Source organism: Oryctolagus cuniculus, chromosome 19 (assembly GCF_051225735.1).
Source record: "Oryctolagus cuniculus isolate XC-2025 breed Fujian yellow rabbit chromosome 19, ASM5122573v1, whole genome shotgun sequence".
NCBI classification, from domain to species: Eukaryota; Metazoa; Chordata; class Mammalia; order Lagomorpha; family Leporidae; genus Oryctolagus; species Oryctolagus cuniculus.
Genome location: NC_142885.1, coordinates 59742342 through 59759708, shown reverse-complemented (window position 1 = coordinate 59759708; position 17367 = coordinate 59742342). Strand labels below are relative to the sequence as shown.

The following is a 17367-nucleotide window of genomic DNA, read 5'->3' as shown; positions in this document are numbered from 1 at the left end:
ACCACCAGGTAGACTCTGCGACAGGACTGTTTTGGACTGGGGATTATGGAAAATTTGGCACAGATCCATTCATGGAACAAAGGTGCCACACAGGTGCTGTTGATGTCGATGACTGCATTTTATTATCTGCAACCCCAGCTCGTGCACCTACATGGGCAATCCAGACCAAGGGGGGACTTGGAGGCAGCGGAGTCATGGAATCTACCATAAAACAACAAAACTTCTTGGCACCCCTGACACCCTTCCAAATCAGCTCTCTCAACTCCTCATCTGCATCCCAATCACATGGGGGAAACTGAGGCAGCCAGGGATTGGCCCAAGGTCACACGGTGGGTTCCGGCTGTGCTGTCAATCACATCTGGCCAAACTCCTTTTTCCGAAGTTCATTCCGCTTAATCTTGCCGGTGATGGTTTTGGGCAGCTCTGGGATGAACTCCACCTGGTTGAGATAAAGGAAATCCCACTTGACTTAGTCCTGCTCTCACCTCCCCACTCCTCCTTCCTGGACATTGCCCTCTGTGTGCTGGCCCCAGGTCAGATGGCCGTCACGTGATGTGTTTTGAGCAAGGAAGTGCGAGTGGAGGTAAACCGGGTCACCTCCAGGCAGAAGAGCTTGGGGCCACTGGAGTGGCCACTCCCCTCCATCTCTTAGCGCACCTGGCAGGTTTCTATTTGGTGGCTGCCCCTTTATCCCGTCCCAGGATGAGCAAAAGTGATGAGTGGGCCCCCAGAGAGCCATAGTGGACGCGTAGCATGAGCAAGAAAGAGATCCTCAGAGTCGGATGCAGTGTGTCACCCACCATAATCCACAGCCCCTCCTAACTGGGAGATGTCACCCATTCGAGGCAGCCTCACCTAATGGCAGAAGCACAAACTCTGCAGTCAGACACATGTGGGTTGGAGTTCCAGCTCTGCCTTTATTAACTGTGACTGCAGGCAATTTACTCTGTGCCTCTGAGGCTCAGTGAAATGGGTTGGTGTTGTGCTATCTCAGATTGTAGAGAGATTTAAACAAAATACTAATACATGAAGAACATAGTAAGGTGGTCTCATAATGTGCCAATCGTAAATGTCCCAACAGCACCGTATGGTAGGACACATGGAGGAAACATTAGCTTTTGATGTATTTCATGTGTCATTCGAAACCAATGAGATAATACCATGTATATTCCTCCATAGTCTGCTTTTCTCTTTTCATCCTATATCATTGAGGTGTTTGTATGTCATAAATAAATAATTGGCACCATGATTTTAAATCACAGGATAATATTTAAGTCCATGAATAATTTAAACATTTCTCTAAAGGTTTTTGTAGGTTGCTCTTAGCATTTAAAACCCATGTAGCCAAATCAACCTACCTGAAGTCTTGAGTGTTGAAGGGTCAGAATCACTCTGCTAATGTCTGTTTGCTACACACACGTGTAAATGTTGGTGTTGGGCTATAACATAGAACATGCCTCTGGCCAGGAATCATGTTTGTAAAAGCTTTGAAGCTGCTGAATGTATTTCTTTTTCAAACTTCACAGGATTGTACATTATCTGTTTGAATATCTTGGGGTGCTTGTCTGGTTTCTCCCCCTACAGGTTGATCTGCTAGCTCTGGGTTGCTCCTGGGCTATCCGGCAGAAGACAGATTTCCATCTGGTTAGGTGGTTTCACCCCATGCCCCTACCAGACTTCTGCAGTGTTGAAAACGTCTGTGCTTAGGGGCCAGCACTGTGGTGCAGTGGGTGAAGTGCCACCAGTGCCCCTGGCATCCTATATCAGAGTATCTGTTTGAGTCCCTGCTGCCCCACTTTTGATCCACCTCCCTGCTAATGCATCTGGGAAAGCAGCAGAGGATGGCCCTGGTGCTTGGGCTCCTGTACCCACATGGGAGACCTGGAAGAAGCTCCTGGCTTTGGCCTGGCCCAGCCCTAGCCATTGGGGCTATTTGGGGAGTGAACCAACAGATCTCTCTCTCTCTGTCACCCTGCCTTTCAAATAAATAAAGTAAATCTTTTTTTTTTTTTTTTTTTTTTTTTTTTTACAAAAAACACCGTGTGCTTTTCCCTTCCTCTCCACAACATGAGAAGTGGAGTGGAGGACTTGGAAACCATCCTGGGGGGCTGGAGCCCCCGCGGCCACCCCCGCTCACCTTCCGTGGGTACTTGTACGGGGCCGTCATGGCCTTCACGTGCTCCTGCAGCTCCTTGGTGAGCTGCTGCTGGTTGTGGGCCAGGAACTGCGGGTTGAGGACGATGAACGCCTTCACCACCTGCAGGAGCGGAGCAGAGCCCACGGTGAGTGCCATGGTGAGTGCCTCGGTGAGTGCCATGGTGAGTGCCTCAGTGAGTGCCACGGTGAGTGCCATGCTGAGTGCCACGGTGAGTGCTGCCCGCTACACAGAGGCAGTTGCTTGCTGGAGGCTGCATGGGAGGCTTTGGGAAAGACTGGGCTGGGGTGCCAATCCCAGGGCTGCCGATTTCCACGGCACACCTCGGAAAACTACCGGACTGCTCCTCATCGATTTCTTTTCCTGGTAAATGGGGACAAAAAAGCTTCATTCCTCATAGGGGCTTCTGTACAGAGTCCCTGAGATGAGCCATAAACTCCTGGGTGATTCTATTTAATATTTCCCCTATCATCATCATGTTTCTCACCAGTATGCCTGCAGCTCTGGCTGGCACTCAGTAGGCCTTCAACACTTGTCAGTAACTTACTATGTTTACCTTGGTATCCATACCCCCCATGTGACTGCTCAGGGCCCAGCGCAGGGAAGCTGCTCCACCACCACCTGTTGAATCTTGGGAGCCAGGCTGCACAGGGTACAGTCATGGTTTATAATGGTTTATAATAGCTGTGTGATGTGGGCAAGTTAACTAACTCCTTTATGTCTCTGTGTCCTTACCTACAAAGATATGACCACGGTCCTGGACCCCTAGGGCCGTTGGGAGGGCTGAATGGGCTGGCACACAGCTAGGGATCCAGCAGACACGGTGGGTGTCCTTTTCAGAGTGGGGCCACAGCGCCCCCTGGTGACCACATCGTGCAAATGCGAGGTTTTCGCTTCCACCAAAGCGCAGGAGAGAACAGCTCAGGCTTCCCCTGGGCCTACCTTCCCCTGTGGCCCCACGCACGCCCGACACCTTCCTTGTGCTCCTTACCTCCCCTCGAGATGTGTCCGGGCTGCTCACTACGGCTGACTCCTTCACGGCTGGGTGCTCCGCCAGGGCATTCTCCACCTCTGTCGGCCCAATGCGGTACCTGCAGGACCCATTATTGTTCTTGGGGGCAGATGCCAGGGCAAGTCTCTGACCGGGGAGACTCCCGTCTCCCGTGGGGCATAGAGCACACAGGTCATAGGGAGCCCGTGTCACAGGCCCATGTGGAACACCTGGCTACCTGGGGCTGGCAGCTGCAGTGCTTGGGAGTCTCCCCAGGGCTTCTGCATTCACTGCCCTGGGGAGGGGGAGAGGAACGCTTGGTCTCCAGGGGCTCTGTGTCCTCGGCCCAAGCAGCTCCCCACACCCTGGCGTGTGATTCCTTGAAGGCATCAAGCTCCGTCTGAAATTCTGCATCCTAGTCCCCATTCCATGCTTAATTTTACATCTCTGGCTTTTGTTACAGATACTTAGGGTGTACACTGGGGTGCTTTGAAATCCATATCCATCGTGCAATGGTTATTCCAGCCAGGCCAATCTGCACAGCTATCATCTCTCATAGTTACTGGGTGTGCATGGTGCATGTGTGTGTGTATGTGTGTGCAGGTGTGCGTGTGATAACACCACCTCCAAATTCACCCTCCTGGCAAATGTCCAGTATATGATGTACATATGGGCATCAGCATGATGTAGTAACTGACAAATAGGAGGAGTCAGTGCCAGTGTGCTGTGTGCTGCAGGGTGACTGTGGTTCACAATAATCTGCTGTACATTCCAGAACAGCTACAAGGCACAGGGGTTTGAGTGTGCTCTCTCTGAAGGGGTGACAACTGCATGACATGATGGATATGCTAATTACCCTGATGCTCAGTTCATCACCTGTACGTGTATCCAATCATCCCATGCATATGTACAAAATTGTTGTGTCAGAGAAATTGTTACAGTGGTGTCACGTGTCTTTTTTTCAAAGCCACGTGGGGGTCAGAGACAAGGGTCTCAGATCCAGGCTACCAGGAGGAGCTGGAAGAGAAGGAGAAGGAACACAAACATGAAATAGGGTCTTCCAACCACCGGGGACTGGAAGAAAGTCTCTGCTCTGCGCCTCCCTCTTTAAATGGCAGGATGTCTTGTTATGGGTCCCCCTGCAGCCCCTCTGAAACGTTGCTGTGATGGAATTGTCTGGACACAGGCTTGGGGGTGATGCACAGATACCAGATCAGGGCAGCACAGCCTGGGCTGAGGGTTCTGTCACCGAGGAGGGCGAGCAGCCTGGGGCTGGTGGCACCTACCCAGAGGCGTTGATGACGTCATCATCCCTCCCCAGGAACCAGATGTAGCCCTCCTCATCCATGGTTGCTCTGTCCCCAGTGTTGTAAAAGTCCCCACACTCCACCTCGGCTGTCTTCTCCGGGTTGTTCTGCGGGGAGAACAGGAGGCCCTGCTGCAGGCAGTGGGATCGGCAAGGCGGAGCTACGCACCCAGACCCCGCCTCTGCTCCACCGGGGACCTGGATGAGTGATCGCCGCCGACTCTGCCTCCTTCAGTGTAAGCACTCAGTGCGTGCAGCAGCCCCAGCTCAGTTAGCGGACACCATGAGGCCAATTTCAATGACAACTTTAAAAAAGCAACTTGGAGAGGCACTCTGCTAAAGACAGCGTCTGTTATTGCCTGCACTCTGTCTGTTTTGTTCACTCCTGTAAGCTTGGCGTTCACACCGTGCCTGGGCACATGATAGGGGTCAGTAAATATTCTCTGAACACGTTTGGTTTACAAAACACTATCTCATTTGACCCTCAATAAAAGCTTTTGGGGCTGGTATTTATTTTAATTTCATTTGAAAGGCAGAGAGAGACACAGAGACAGATGGAGAGAGATCTTCCATCTACTAGTTCACTCCCCAAATTTCTGCAATAGCCAGGGCTGGGCCAGACAAAGCCAGGAGCCCATGAGCTGCCCAGGTCCTCTCTCCTACTCCCGCTCCCTGCCTTCTTCCATTCCTAACGCCTTGGCAGTGATGCATCTGCTCTGAATCTGCTGTCAGAACCGCTATGAGTAGAATGCTATGGATGTAAGCGTTTATTTCTCAGCACAGCGTTTTGGAGCTTCATCTGGTGGCTGTGTTCAGCAGGAGCCTGAGCCTCTGCCATGCTGAGCAAGATCCACGTTAAGGACGGAGCTCAGTTTTGTTCTAGAACTCGCTCGCTGAAGAGCATCTGGGTTGTTTCCTGATTTTGGATATGATGAGTGAACATTTGTGGACATATTTTTGTGTGAGGCTGGCATTTAAAATTAAAACAAAACCCAAACTTATTTGAGAGACAGACACACAAACCTCCATATGAGGTATGAGGGAGACAGAGGGAAAAACACAGAGAGAGAGGAGACAGTACTCTCTCATCTGCTGGCTCACTCCTCAAATGCCTACAATGGCAGGGGCTGGGCCAGACCCAAGCTGGCAGCTGGGAATTCAATGCAAGTCCCCATATACATGGCAGGAGCCCAAGTACTTGAGCCATCACCACTGTCTTCTAGGGTCTGTATTAGCAGGAAGCTGCAGTAAGGAGCCGGAGCCTGGAATTGAACCCAGGTCCTCTGATGTCAGACACCAGTGTTTTAATGGGAGTCCAAACCACCAGGCTAAGTGCCTGCCCTGAGGCTGACATATTTTGTCGCCCATTTTACATACCAGGAAACTGAGGCTCAGAGAGGCACTGCTGGAAGCCACCCAGCAGGTCAGGGAGGGGCTGGGATTTGAATTGAGTTTTGCTCCACAGCCTGTTCACCAACGCCTAAGCGCTCCCACAGGTGGAACAAGAAAGTATTTTAGGAAGTGCCCCATGGGAAAAGACTAAGACTGTTCAATCAGCTCCTGTATTGAATTCACCTCCAGTTTCTCCAATGGTAGCAAGGAGACTCTTGGTTTGATGCCGACCTGTTTTTAACAGCTCTGGGAGTTTCAGGGGAAGGTAAGCCTCAGGATCAGTGCTTCAGCAAGAAGAGGAGTTAGAAGCTGGCTAGAATTTAAGAGAACTGCACTTCATAAATTACCGTTACGGTTATCTTTGCCTTCAGTTTTTAGCAAATGATACTGCTTTCCTCTTGTGATAACAGTCAATGATGAGTTGATTTAAACAAAATTGGGGGCAGCACTGTGGCGTAGAGGGTATAGCTGCCACCTGCAGTGCTGGCATCCCATATGGGCACCAGCTCGAGTCCTGGCTGCTCCACTTCCGATCCAGCTCTCTACTATGGCCTGGGAAAGCAGTAGAAGATGGCCCAAGTACTTGGGCCCCTGCATCCACGTGGGAGACCTAGAAGTTTCCGGCTCCCGGCTTTGGATTGGTGCAGCTCTGGCTGTTGCGGTCATCTGGGGAGTGAACCAGCGGATGGAAAACCTCTCTTTCTCTCTGCATCTGCCTCTTTATAACTCTGTCTTTCAAATAAATAAATAAAAATAAATCTTTTTAAAAAAGATAAACAGAAAACAAGTGATAACACAGATGGTGCGAGGATCTAGCAGGAGACAGTGTGGACACGGTGCACCAAAGGGTACCGTTAGGCCCACCACAACTCCGGTGCCATTTGAACTGCAGTCCAGCTCTGCGTGCTATGCCACAGCTACAGTCGCACTGACACTGATGGGCAGGCCTTCCTCCAAGGGAATGGATTTTCTTGAAGTCAGCTGTCTGAGATAAGGGCTTGGGGCTTGACCCTGAGAATGGGCCCTGTGTATCCTGACAGGAAGCGGGGAAAGCTACCTCATCCAACACACAGAGGTGAGAGGCTTCCTCCTCTATCCCATGGAGGGTGACAAAGCTCACAAAGACACTCAAGTGAGTGCTTAGCGTTGGCTACTTTTAAACATACAATCGGGAATTCATGGCAGGAAAAGGTCAACCAGGGAGCTTGGAGCTCCTGCTCTTCCACAGAACTATCAAGCCCAAGACACGACAAAACACACAATTAGCCATTGTTTAAACTGGTTTTTTCTGTTACTCTGGGAAACAGCCAAAGGTTTACAGCAACTGAGCAAGTGCCCAGCCAAGAGAAAGCCATCTTCACGATGGTGGTGGCGGGGAAAGCCTGTGGCCTTTCTCCACCCTTCCTCCTGCACAGCGCTCTTGGTCTAGAGCAGGAGGCAGCCCAGTTCCCAGACTCCTCCCCTCCCCCAGTCGGAGGGCACAGAGTGAATCTTATCTGAAAATCCTGGTGCGCATTTGTTCTGACCTGTCTAGGTGATACCAGAAGGATGCATGCAGGTGTTCCTTTCATATAACTCAGAACACAGCAGGAAAAGCAGCGGGCGATACTCCTAACATTTGCAGAACAGATCACAAAACTATAGGCACCTGGGGCAAGAGACGACTGGTGAGACATGCAGTGGACTGTGGTGCCTGCTGGAGAAGCTGGGGTGAGACTCTTGGAAAAACAGCTAGGTATGGGGGGAGCTTAGAGAACCCTACACACACCGCAGCAAGATGTGCACTCAGAGAGATCCCGAGGACCCGAGCTGCCACTCCAGCTGATGCTGGACTCAGAGCAAGTCCATCTAACTGCTGAAGGAGGGCCCAGCCCAGAGCCAGTCTGCAAAGACTGGGAAAGGTGGGTGTTCTTCGCTTCAACTCCTGTCATTCAAGGAAATCTCTGTCCAAACACGCTCTAACATGCTCACGTGTTAGTGAGCACGCCTGATGAACAATAGTCTTTGCAAAAAGAGTTTGGGAGGGTTGCAAAACAAGCCATTTTAGCCTCAAACAATAACAAAAAGGCTTCCTGTAGGGAGGGAGGAGGCACTGATGCTTAGAGCTGCCTCCATTACAACAACTTCACAGGCATACATAGAAACAGGGAGGGGGGTCTGCGCTGTGGTGCAGTGGATTAAAGCCCTGACCTGCAGTGCTGGCATCCCATATGGGCACAGGTCAAGTCCTGGCTGTTCCACTTCCGATCTAGCTCCCTGTCGCGGAAGACAGTCCAAGTCCCTGGGCCTCTGCATCCACTTGGGAGACCTAAAAGAAGCTCCTGGCTTCTGGATTCGGCTCAGCTCAGCTCTTGCTGTTGCAGCCTTTTGGGGAGTCAACTAGCAGATGGAAGATCTCTCACTGTCTCTACCTCTCTCTGTAAATATGTCTTTCAAATAAATAAATCTAAAAAAAAAGAAACAGGGACTCCTGGCCCACCACCAAGAGCAAAGTTAATTGACAGGAACTGTCCCTGAGGAATTCCCGACAATGGAATTACTAGAGAAACAACTGAAGACAAAAGAGCTAAACACGCTCAACAAGCCAGCAGGGAAAAATGTTCAAAGAATTGAATGAAATCAGGAAAATGATACATGGATATCAACAGAGAGAGAAATCATGTTTAAAAGAGTCAAATAGAGGGTGTGGGTGAAGTCATCACTTGGGATATCCACATCCCATATCTGAGCGCCTGGTTTGAGTCCTGGATACTCTGTGTCTGATCCAGCTTCCTGCTAATGCACCCAGGAGGCAGCAGATGGTGGCCCAATTAGTTGGGTTCTGCCACACACACGAGATCCAGATGGAGTTCCTGGCTCCTGGCTTCAATCTGACTTAGCCCTGGCTGTTGCAGGCATTTGGGGGAGTGAACCAGTGGATACAAAATACAAAACTCACCCTCTCTCTCTTGCCCACCCTGCTTTTCAAATAAATACATCTTTTTTTTTTTTTTTTTTTTTTTTTTTTTTTTTTGGACAGGCAGAGTGGACAGTGAGAGAGAGAGACAGAGAGAAAGGTCTTCCTTTTCCATTGCTTCACTCTCCAATGGCCGCCGCGGCCGGCGCGCTGTGGCTGGCGCACTGCGCTGATCCGAAGCCAGGAGCCAGGTGCTTCTCCTGGTCTCCCATGTGAGTGCAGAGCCCAAGCACTTGGGCCATCCTCCACTGCACTCCTGGGCCACAGAATCTGGCGCCCTGACCGGGACTAGAACCCAGTGTGTGGGTGCCGCAAGGCGGAGGATTAGCCTATTGAGCCGTGGCGCCGGCCAAATAAAAACATCTTAAAGAAAAAGAGCCAAAAGAAGCTGTGGAGCTGCAAAGAACAACAGAATCACAAGAGCATATTGAAAGAAAGAACCAGGGAAATGGAAGTAGAGCAAATGAAATAATCAAGTTTGCAGAGTAAAAGAATGGAGCTAAGTGAAGAGAGCCGCAGGCCCTTGCTGCACATCAAGGGGCAGACCCAGTATGCATCAGTGGAGCTACAGGAGGGTAAACAGAGAGGGAGAGAGGCAGAGAATTTATTCATAGATAAACAAAAGCTGGTGGAGTTCATCACCGCTAGACTTGCCCTACAAAAAAAAAAAAAAAAAAAAAAAAAAAGTAAAAAGACTCCTTCAGGTTAAATGAAAGGATACTAGACATTAACTCAGATACAGGAAGATCTGAAGATCCCCGGAAACAATAAATGCAAAGGAAAATACAAAAACCTGTATAATTGCGATTTTCATTTATAAAACTGATTTTTATTTTCTAAAAGTTTAAAAGAAAAATGGCTATGTTATTGGGTACATAATAATAAAGATTAATTTGTGATATCTAATACATAAAGGGGAGACAGAACTGTACAGGTGTATAGTTCCTGTATGCAACTGAAGTAGGTGTCAATTCAAATTTGCTTTTAGAATATTATATGTATTTCACATGGTAACCATGAAGAAAATATCTGTAGAATATATTAAAAAATAGGGGCCAGCAGTGTGGCATAGCAGGTAAAGCATCCATCTGCTGCCTGCATCCCATATGCGCACCGTTTTGAGTCCTGGCTGTTCCACTTCTGATCCAGCTCTCTGCTGATGTTTCTGGGAAGGAAGCAGAAGTTGGCCCAAGTGCTTGGGACCCGGCACCCTTGTGGGAGACCAGGAGAAAGCTCCTGGCTCTTGGCCTTGGATTGGCCCATCTTTGCCAATTGAGGCCATTTAGGGAGTGAACCAGCAGATGGAAGATTTCTCTGTTTCTGCCTCTCCCTCCCTACCCATCTCTCTCTAACTCTGCCTTTCAAACAAAATAAATAAATATTAAAAAAAAAAGAATATAAAGAATGAAATTCAGAGGGGGACAAAATGTGTCATTACAAAAATTAGCAGCACAAAATAAGTCAGTAACAAGGGGAATAGGGAAAAAAAAAAGCTGAAGACATACAGAAGACAAGTAGCAAAATGGCATAATAAGTCATTCCTTATCAGTGAATACAGAAAATGTAACTGAGTTCAGTTCTCCAATCCAGTGGACTGTTATCCATTGGCTAAATGGATAACAACACATGGAAAAATATATGCTGTTCCTATAAGAAAATCATTTGGGGCCGGCGCCGCGGCTCACTAGGCTAATCCTCCGCCTAGCGGCGCCGGCACACCGGGTTCTAGTCCCGGTCGGGGCGCCGGATTCTGTCCCGGTTGCCCCTCTTCCAGGCCAGCCCTCTGCTGTGGCCAGGGAGTGCAGTGGAGGATGGCCCAAGTGCTTGGGCCCTGCACCCCATGGGAGACCAGGAAAAGCACCTGGCTCCTGGCTCCTGCCATCGGATCAGCGCGGTGCGCCGGCCGCAGCGCGCCAGCCGCGGCGGCCATTGGAGGGTGAACCAACGGCGAAAGGAAGACCTTTCTCTCTGTCTCTCTCTCTCACTGTCCACTCTGCCTGTAAAAAAAAAAAAAAAAAAAAAAAAAAAAAAAAAAAAAAAAAAGAAAATCATTTGATTTGAAGACACAAATTAGTTGAAAGTGAAAGGATGAAAAAACATATTCCCTGAGAATAGCAGAGAGAGAGCGGGGGTGGTTACAATAATATCAGACAAAACAGACTTCAAGTTTAAGCCAAATTGTGAGAGACAAAAAGGACATTATATATTTTAATAAAAGGGCCAACTGACCAAAAGTTAAAACAGTTATATACATATATATGCAAGAAACATCAGAGCCCTCAAATACATGAAGCAAATCTGATTGAACCAAAGGGAGAAATACACAAGAGAGAGAGGCAGAGAGTTATCCAATAGTAGTTGGATGCTTCAATATGCCACCTTCAATAAGGGAAGTCCAGGCACAAGATCAGCAAGGAAACAGAGGACCTGAACTGCACCACAAACTTAGCTGACACGCAAAGAATATGCCACCCAGCACCAGCAGAATACACGTCTTTCAAGTGCCTACGGAATATTCTTCAGGGTGGATCATGTATCAGGCCACAAGAAAAATATTCACAATTTTTAAAAGACTGAAATCATACAAAGTATCTTATCCAATCACATGAAGTCCAACTGGAAATCAATAACCAAAAGAAAACTAGAAGATTCTCAAATATGTGAAAAATCAAACATGCTCTAAAGCAACCAATGAGCAGGACAAATGATTTGTTCACACTCTGTTGTGGTAAGTGGAAGAGTATTATCTGAGCCACACCAAGGCCTATAGAAGATGCTAGAACCCCAGCCTGGGGACTCTGAAGCCAGTCTTTGCTCTACTCCGTCCATCAGCCTCCTAAGTCCCAGATGCTCAGGGTCAGGAAAAGGTGTGGCAACACATTTGAGCTTCCAGTTTAATGAAAACAGTTTTCACTGAGTTGGTGGCAACAGAGGGCAATTTGACAAAAGGTCAGGAAACAGAACTCCATGCAGGGACTCTTGGGGCCAGGATGGGGCCAGGTGCCCTTACCTCATAGCACATGAAGAGACCAGTGGGCCTTGTGGGCTTTATCCTGATGCCAATGCTCCCCTCAGTGTTGGGCGGCAGGACATTGCCCTTGCTGTCAATGATCTGGAGCAAGAAACCAACGAATACCACTTTACTTCACCTCTTCTACCCAACCCACACATGGTCTGGCTCATTCATAGGATACTAGGGGAGCTAGATGGGGTAATGATGGAGGAACCATGTCTCCTTGAAATCAGCCAATGTGATTCCCAAGTCACGGGACTGTAGATATCAACAAGGAGTCTTCGGGATAGAAAATGCTGGTGAAGAAAATCTAGAAGCACCAGATGGTAGAAAGGGCAGCCAGTGCCACCCCCAGGTTTTCTGTTTCATCTACTGGGTGTGATGCCTCTGGCTGTCAGGGTGAGCTGTGTTAGTACCCATGATAATGCAGATCCCAAGGAAAGCCAGAAGGTTTCATTGGAAAAAATAAATCCATAGGAAATCAGTGGGAAAACAGGACGAGAGGTAAAAGGATGAATGGGGCAGGGAAGCCGGCTGGTGCTGCCACATGGTGTCACCCAGTCGTCCAACCCCAGCTAAGCCCAAACTGTTCCCTTTCAGTGCCTTTAGGACCAGACCTGGACGTCAAAGGGAGAGATGGCCTTCCCCATGGAACCCGGCTTGATTTTCGTTCCTCGGGGGACACCACAGCTCATTCCCTGCTCAGAAAAGAAAGGACCGGTGTTGGCCAAAGGTTCAGAATGATCCCAGAGCAGCAAGAATCATGCATAGCTGCTCCCACTCTCAATGTCACTGGTGCTAGGCAAGAGGTCCTGGTGAGGAAGCTGAAGGCCTGGCTCAAGTCCATTGGCACATGCTGACTGCACCCTCCAGGGGCTGAGTCTGTACCAAGAGTAGGCTCTACAGAGTCCAGTGGGGTAAGGCACAGACATAACCAAGGGGCAAGCCCACACCCATGGGTGTGCAATGTGAGGCACAGAGTGCCCACTGTGTGCCAGGTATGTGTCAGGTGGCCAGGGAAGGTCATAAGTCCATTTATCAAATGTTTCCTTGAAGCTATTGATAGTGACAGGAATCTTGTTCGGACTCCTTCCATGGCTGTGTTGCGATTGCTCTGCTAACACTGCCCCACCTTTGTTTGTCTTCCTGATGAACTTGATTTCCCTCAAGCACACTGCTTTCTACAGCTGAGTGTTTTACAGTCAGACCAGGCTTTGAATCTCCACTAGACACTGTGTCATTGAATTCTGGACTGTCACCTTCCTCCAAAGGGGATAACCATGACACTTAACTCCCAGAGTGCTTAAAGGGCACAGAAAACTGTTTGCACAGTGTGAGGTACACACCAAATGTCCAATGAATGACCACCAATTGCTACTTCTCAGGCCTCATGAAAAGTCATTTAGAAGATTCTCTAGTTTGATTGTTTTCCCCATAAGATGTCCAATGTCCTTAGACTCCTATTTAAGTTTTTGCCCAAGAGTCTTTAGCACTTTGGTCTCTGGATGAGTTCATGAGCTGGAAATCGAATTGGGACTGCTTGGCCTAGGACTCTGGAGCCAGCCATGGACTCCGAGCCATGCTGTGCACACAGTGGGGCTTCGGCACCCAGGTGTGGCGTGACTCGCACCGTGCTGTGCTCGGTGGTAGAGTAAACCCTCCCGGCCCGGAGGTGCTGCTCACTCACCACTTCCGACTGTCCGTAGATCTCGTGCAGCAGGAGGCCTGTCTGTTTCTTCCACTTCTCCTGCTCCTCAGGCAGCAGGGCCTCCCCGCCAGTGGAGCAGTGCTGTAGGGTGGGGAACCTGAGGCTTAGGGGAAGAGAAAGTGTCAGGTGGTCGCTGTGCCGGGCCCAGGGAGTCAAGAATTCATAGCCTTGTGTCTGGGACATTCATCCTTCTGCTTCCTTTCTCTTATTGGTCATTTCACTGATGGTCAAGCCAAGTGGATGTGACTCACTTCCTGTCTGGTCCTGTTAACTCTTCTGGTAGAGGATGGGTGAGACTATTGGGTTAAATCAGGGAAATTTGGAGTAAACTTAGATGCCAGTGTAACAAGAGGAAAAAAATGTGTTTGTCAGAACTCATCTTAGGAAAGCCTTGTCTGTGGCTAAGAGAGATTTAAAAAAAATTTTTTTTTGACAGGCAGAGTTAGACAGTGAGAAACAGAGAAAAAGGTATTCTTTCCGTTGGTTTACCCCCCAAATGGCCACTGCAGCCGGCGCGCTGCACTGATCCGTAGCCAGGAGCCAGGTGCTTCCTCCTGGTCTCCCATGTGGGTGCAGAGCCCAAGGACTTGGGCCATCCTCCACTTCCCTCCCGGGCCACAGCAGAGAGCTGGACTGGAAGAGGAGCAACTGGGACAGAATCCAGTGCCCGGATCGGGACTAGAACCCAGGGTACTGGCACCGCAGGTGGAGGATTAGCCTAGTGAGCTGCGGCACTAGCCAAGAGAGATATTTTTATAAAGCACAAGGGGTAAGGGACAAGACCCCAAGGGGCAATGCTAGGGTGACAGTAGAACTACCCAGGCTTTAGCAGGGACTGTGCTAGGTTAACTGAAGGGCTTTTGTGTTTCTGAGTGGAGGCTGAAAATTAGGGGTTAGAAATAAATTGCTCAGGATGTCAGGGCAGATTGGGCTGAGTGTAGGAGAAGAGTAAGGGTTATGGGAAGCATTCCCAAGAGCTTGGATTTCAGAGGACAGAAAAATCTGTTGTGACCATTAGTGGTTGGTTGCTAGGTACACTGTGTAAAATAAAGCCACTCCTCTGTTTTCCCCATCATGCTTCCCCAAATAATGATTGGATTCCTCAAAGAAAATAGGGGAAGGGATTGAGGTCTGAGAGCCGGCTGAGTACAGCTGTCACCAGGCTAAGTGCAGCGAGCTCTGGACGGTGAGGGGAGTAGCACCATCTCCTTCTCCTGGCACACACAGAGCTAAGAGTGATGGACAGGAGGGCAAGTCCCATGAGATGTCTTCCTCATTCTTCTGCAGCTTTATGCAAGGCATGGGAAGTGGGCAGAGTGGCAAGAGGAGCCATTAGTTATGCCCTGGTGAGATTTTTACTGGGTTTGGACCAAGGCCATCACCACCAGGGAACATTGCAGAAGGGAACTGTAACACGAGCTTTGAAACACACAGGGAAACAGGATCCTGCCAGACTGAGGTTGCAGGCAGAGACTCTCAGCTGTGATTCGGATGGCTTTGCAAGCGTGGTCACTAAGCCTCTTTGCTATTTTAACTCTTAGATCTACAGTTGCTAGCTCTGATTTCTGAGGTAGCCAATTCAATTTCAGAGGTCTCTAAAAGATACATCAGTGCTCATGAGGTCCAAAGATTAGATTTCAGATTAGCTAAAAATTAACCCTCAAACACAGGGAAATGTAAAAATAAAAAGTGCAGTAGGCAGCACTATACATCCATCAGATTGGCAAAAGTTAGTTACTCTGACAGTAACAAATTGTTGGCAAGGACATGAAACAATGGCAGTTCTACCCTGGCAATGGGAGTATAAATTAGTTTAATACTTTAGAAAATGGTGCAGTGGCAGTGTCTCCTCATAATTTCTCTCCCTAAAAACACTGTGTAGAAATACATGTTATGTACACCAGTGTTCAACTCAATATTGATCATCAAAAGCCCCAAAGTGAAAACTACTAAAATTTCCACGAAGAGCAGGAAGGATAAAAAATTGAAGTATTTTCACAGAAATAAATATTACATAGCATGAAAATAAATGAACTGCAGGGCTGGTGCTGTGGTGTAGAGGGAAAAGCCACTGCCTGAGGTGCCAGTATCCCACAGGGGCGCTGGTTCAAGTCTCAGTTGCTCTACTTCCCATCCAGCTCTCTGCTATGGCCTGGGAGAGCAGCAGCAGACCTTGGGCCCATGCACCCACATGGGAGACCCAGAGGAAGCTCCTGGCTTTAGATTGGCACAGCTCCGGCCGTTGCAGACAATTGGGGAGTGAACCAGCAGATGGAAGACCTCTCTCTCTCTCTCTCTCTCTGTGCCTCTCCTTCTCTCTGTAATGCTTTCAAATAAATAATTTTTTAAAAAGAAAATAGAAAATAAACAAACTGCAATAATAAGCAATAGCATGGGTGCATCTTCAGAACATCATGTTGGAAGAAAAAAAGGCCAATATCACAAGATACAGGGGGTCTCCAACTTAAAGTGGGGCTTGTAATTTTTAGACTTTATGATGGCATAGGAGATATACATGTAGTAGACACTGTACTATGACTTTTGCATGTTGATCTTTTCTCAGGCTATCAATGCATGGTGTGGTACTTTCTTCAGAGCTGGACAGCACCCGCAGCACCAGGTCTCTCTCCCTTCATGCAACCAGCAACTGATACTCTTACAACATGCTGTGCTGGCAGTGTTTTTTGGGTACAGATGTTCAAGAAATTACCTGACATATTCAACATTTGATTATAAAATAGGCTTTGTGTTGGATGACTTTGCCTAACAGTAGGCTAAGTGTTCTGAACATGTGTGAGGGAGGTGTCTAGGCTGTGATGTCAGTAGGTTGGGAGCATGGGATGCATTCTTGGCTTAGGATATTTACAACTGGATGGGTTTAGCAGGATATAACTTCAGCAGAAATTGAGGAAAATATGTAATTTAGTTCCATACATGAATTCTAGGGTATGTGAAATGCAATGATTTGTTCAGGGCTATTTCCTCAGGAGGGAAAGTAAGGGAGTGAATGCCCTAAAAATCAAGATGCTGGTGTCCTTTGGAGGAGCCGGGGAGCTGGAGGGCACAGGAAGTTTCCTGGGCGCTGGCCAGGCTGTTTCTGTGACTAACGAAAGTAGTTACACAAATATCTTCTTTTCAAAAAGTCATCATTCTCTGAATTTGTGTCTTCTGCAGTTTTTTGGTATGTGTGTGACAAAAAAAAAAGTGTTTAAAGAGTAAACTCACAATGATGCAAGGCTCACCATGTGTTTCTCTTGGGTTTCTGGGTCCTGCTTTTAACTCATTAGACTGCTTGGTAATTATTACCACCAACACTCACTCACACATACACACACACACACACACACACACACACACACACTCTCAAAGAACCCAAGGAAAATGACCATGACACAGGGAATTCCTCCCAATCCTCCCCATGGTTGTCCTCACAGCCACGTGTACACACCTGGTGAAATTCTGCTGCAGAATCATTCGGAACACAGAGGGTGCAGCAAGAAACTGGGTGATAGGGTATTTGGATAATACCTGGAAATCGGGGAGAGAGAGAACTTTATTTTGAGAATAAAGGTTAAAAATATCAGCCAGTTTCCTAGGAGAGCCCATTTGCTTTTTCATTAGTTCTTTCAATACAGGTGTATTGACCATGACTGTCAGACACGACAGGTATCTGGTACAGCTGGGGCAATGCAAAGAAAGTGAGATAATATTTCAAGTCTTCTGGGGAGGAGGGGCACTCAGAAAGGCACGGCAAAGAACTCAAAGGCGAACACAGAAGTGGGAGGACGTCACAGGGCATTGCAAGTGGACATGGTGTCCACAGGCAAAGAAATAAGGCAGGCTTTT

General features: G+C 48.4%; 1 protein-coding gene across 2 annotated transcripts in view; it reads right to left on the bottom strand.

Annotated features, from left to right (window-relative positions):
* Positions 1–99: 99 nt before the first annotated feature.
* Positions 100–17367, bottom strand: part of ACSM1 (acyl-CoA synthetase medium chain family member 1) — a 38906-nt gene continuing 21638 nt past the window's right edge. For both annotated transcript variants that reach the window (XM_051847828.3, XM_051847829.3), the window contains exons 7-14: positions 16970–17049; positions 13501–13624; positions 12431–12511; positions 11811–11912; positions 4433–4560; positions 3147–3246; positions 2138–2257; positions 100–439 (exon numbers count right to left, since the gene is read on the bottom strand). In XM_051847828.3, the coding sequence (XP_051703788.2) occupies positions 353–439; positions 2138–2257; positions 3147–3246; positions 4433–4560; positions 11811–11912; positions 12431–12511; positions 13501–13624; positions 16970–17049 (822 nt within the window). In that variant the 3' untranslated portion in view covers positions 100–352. The remainder of the gene's footprint in view (positions 440–2137; positions 2258–3146; positions 3247–4432; positions 4561–11810; positions 11913–12430; positions 12512–13500; positions 13625–16969; positions 17050–17367) is intronic.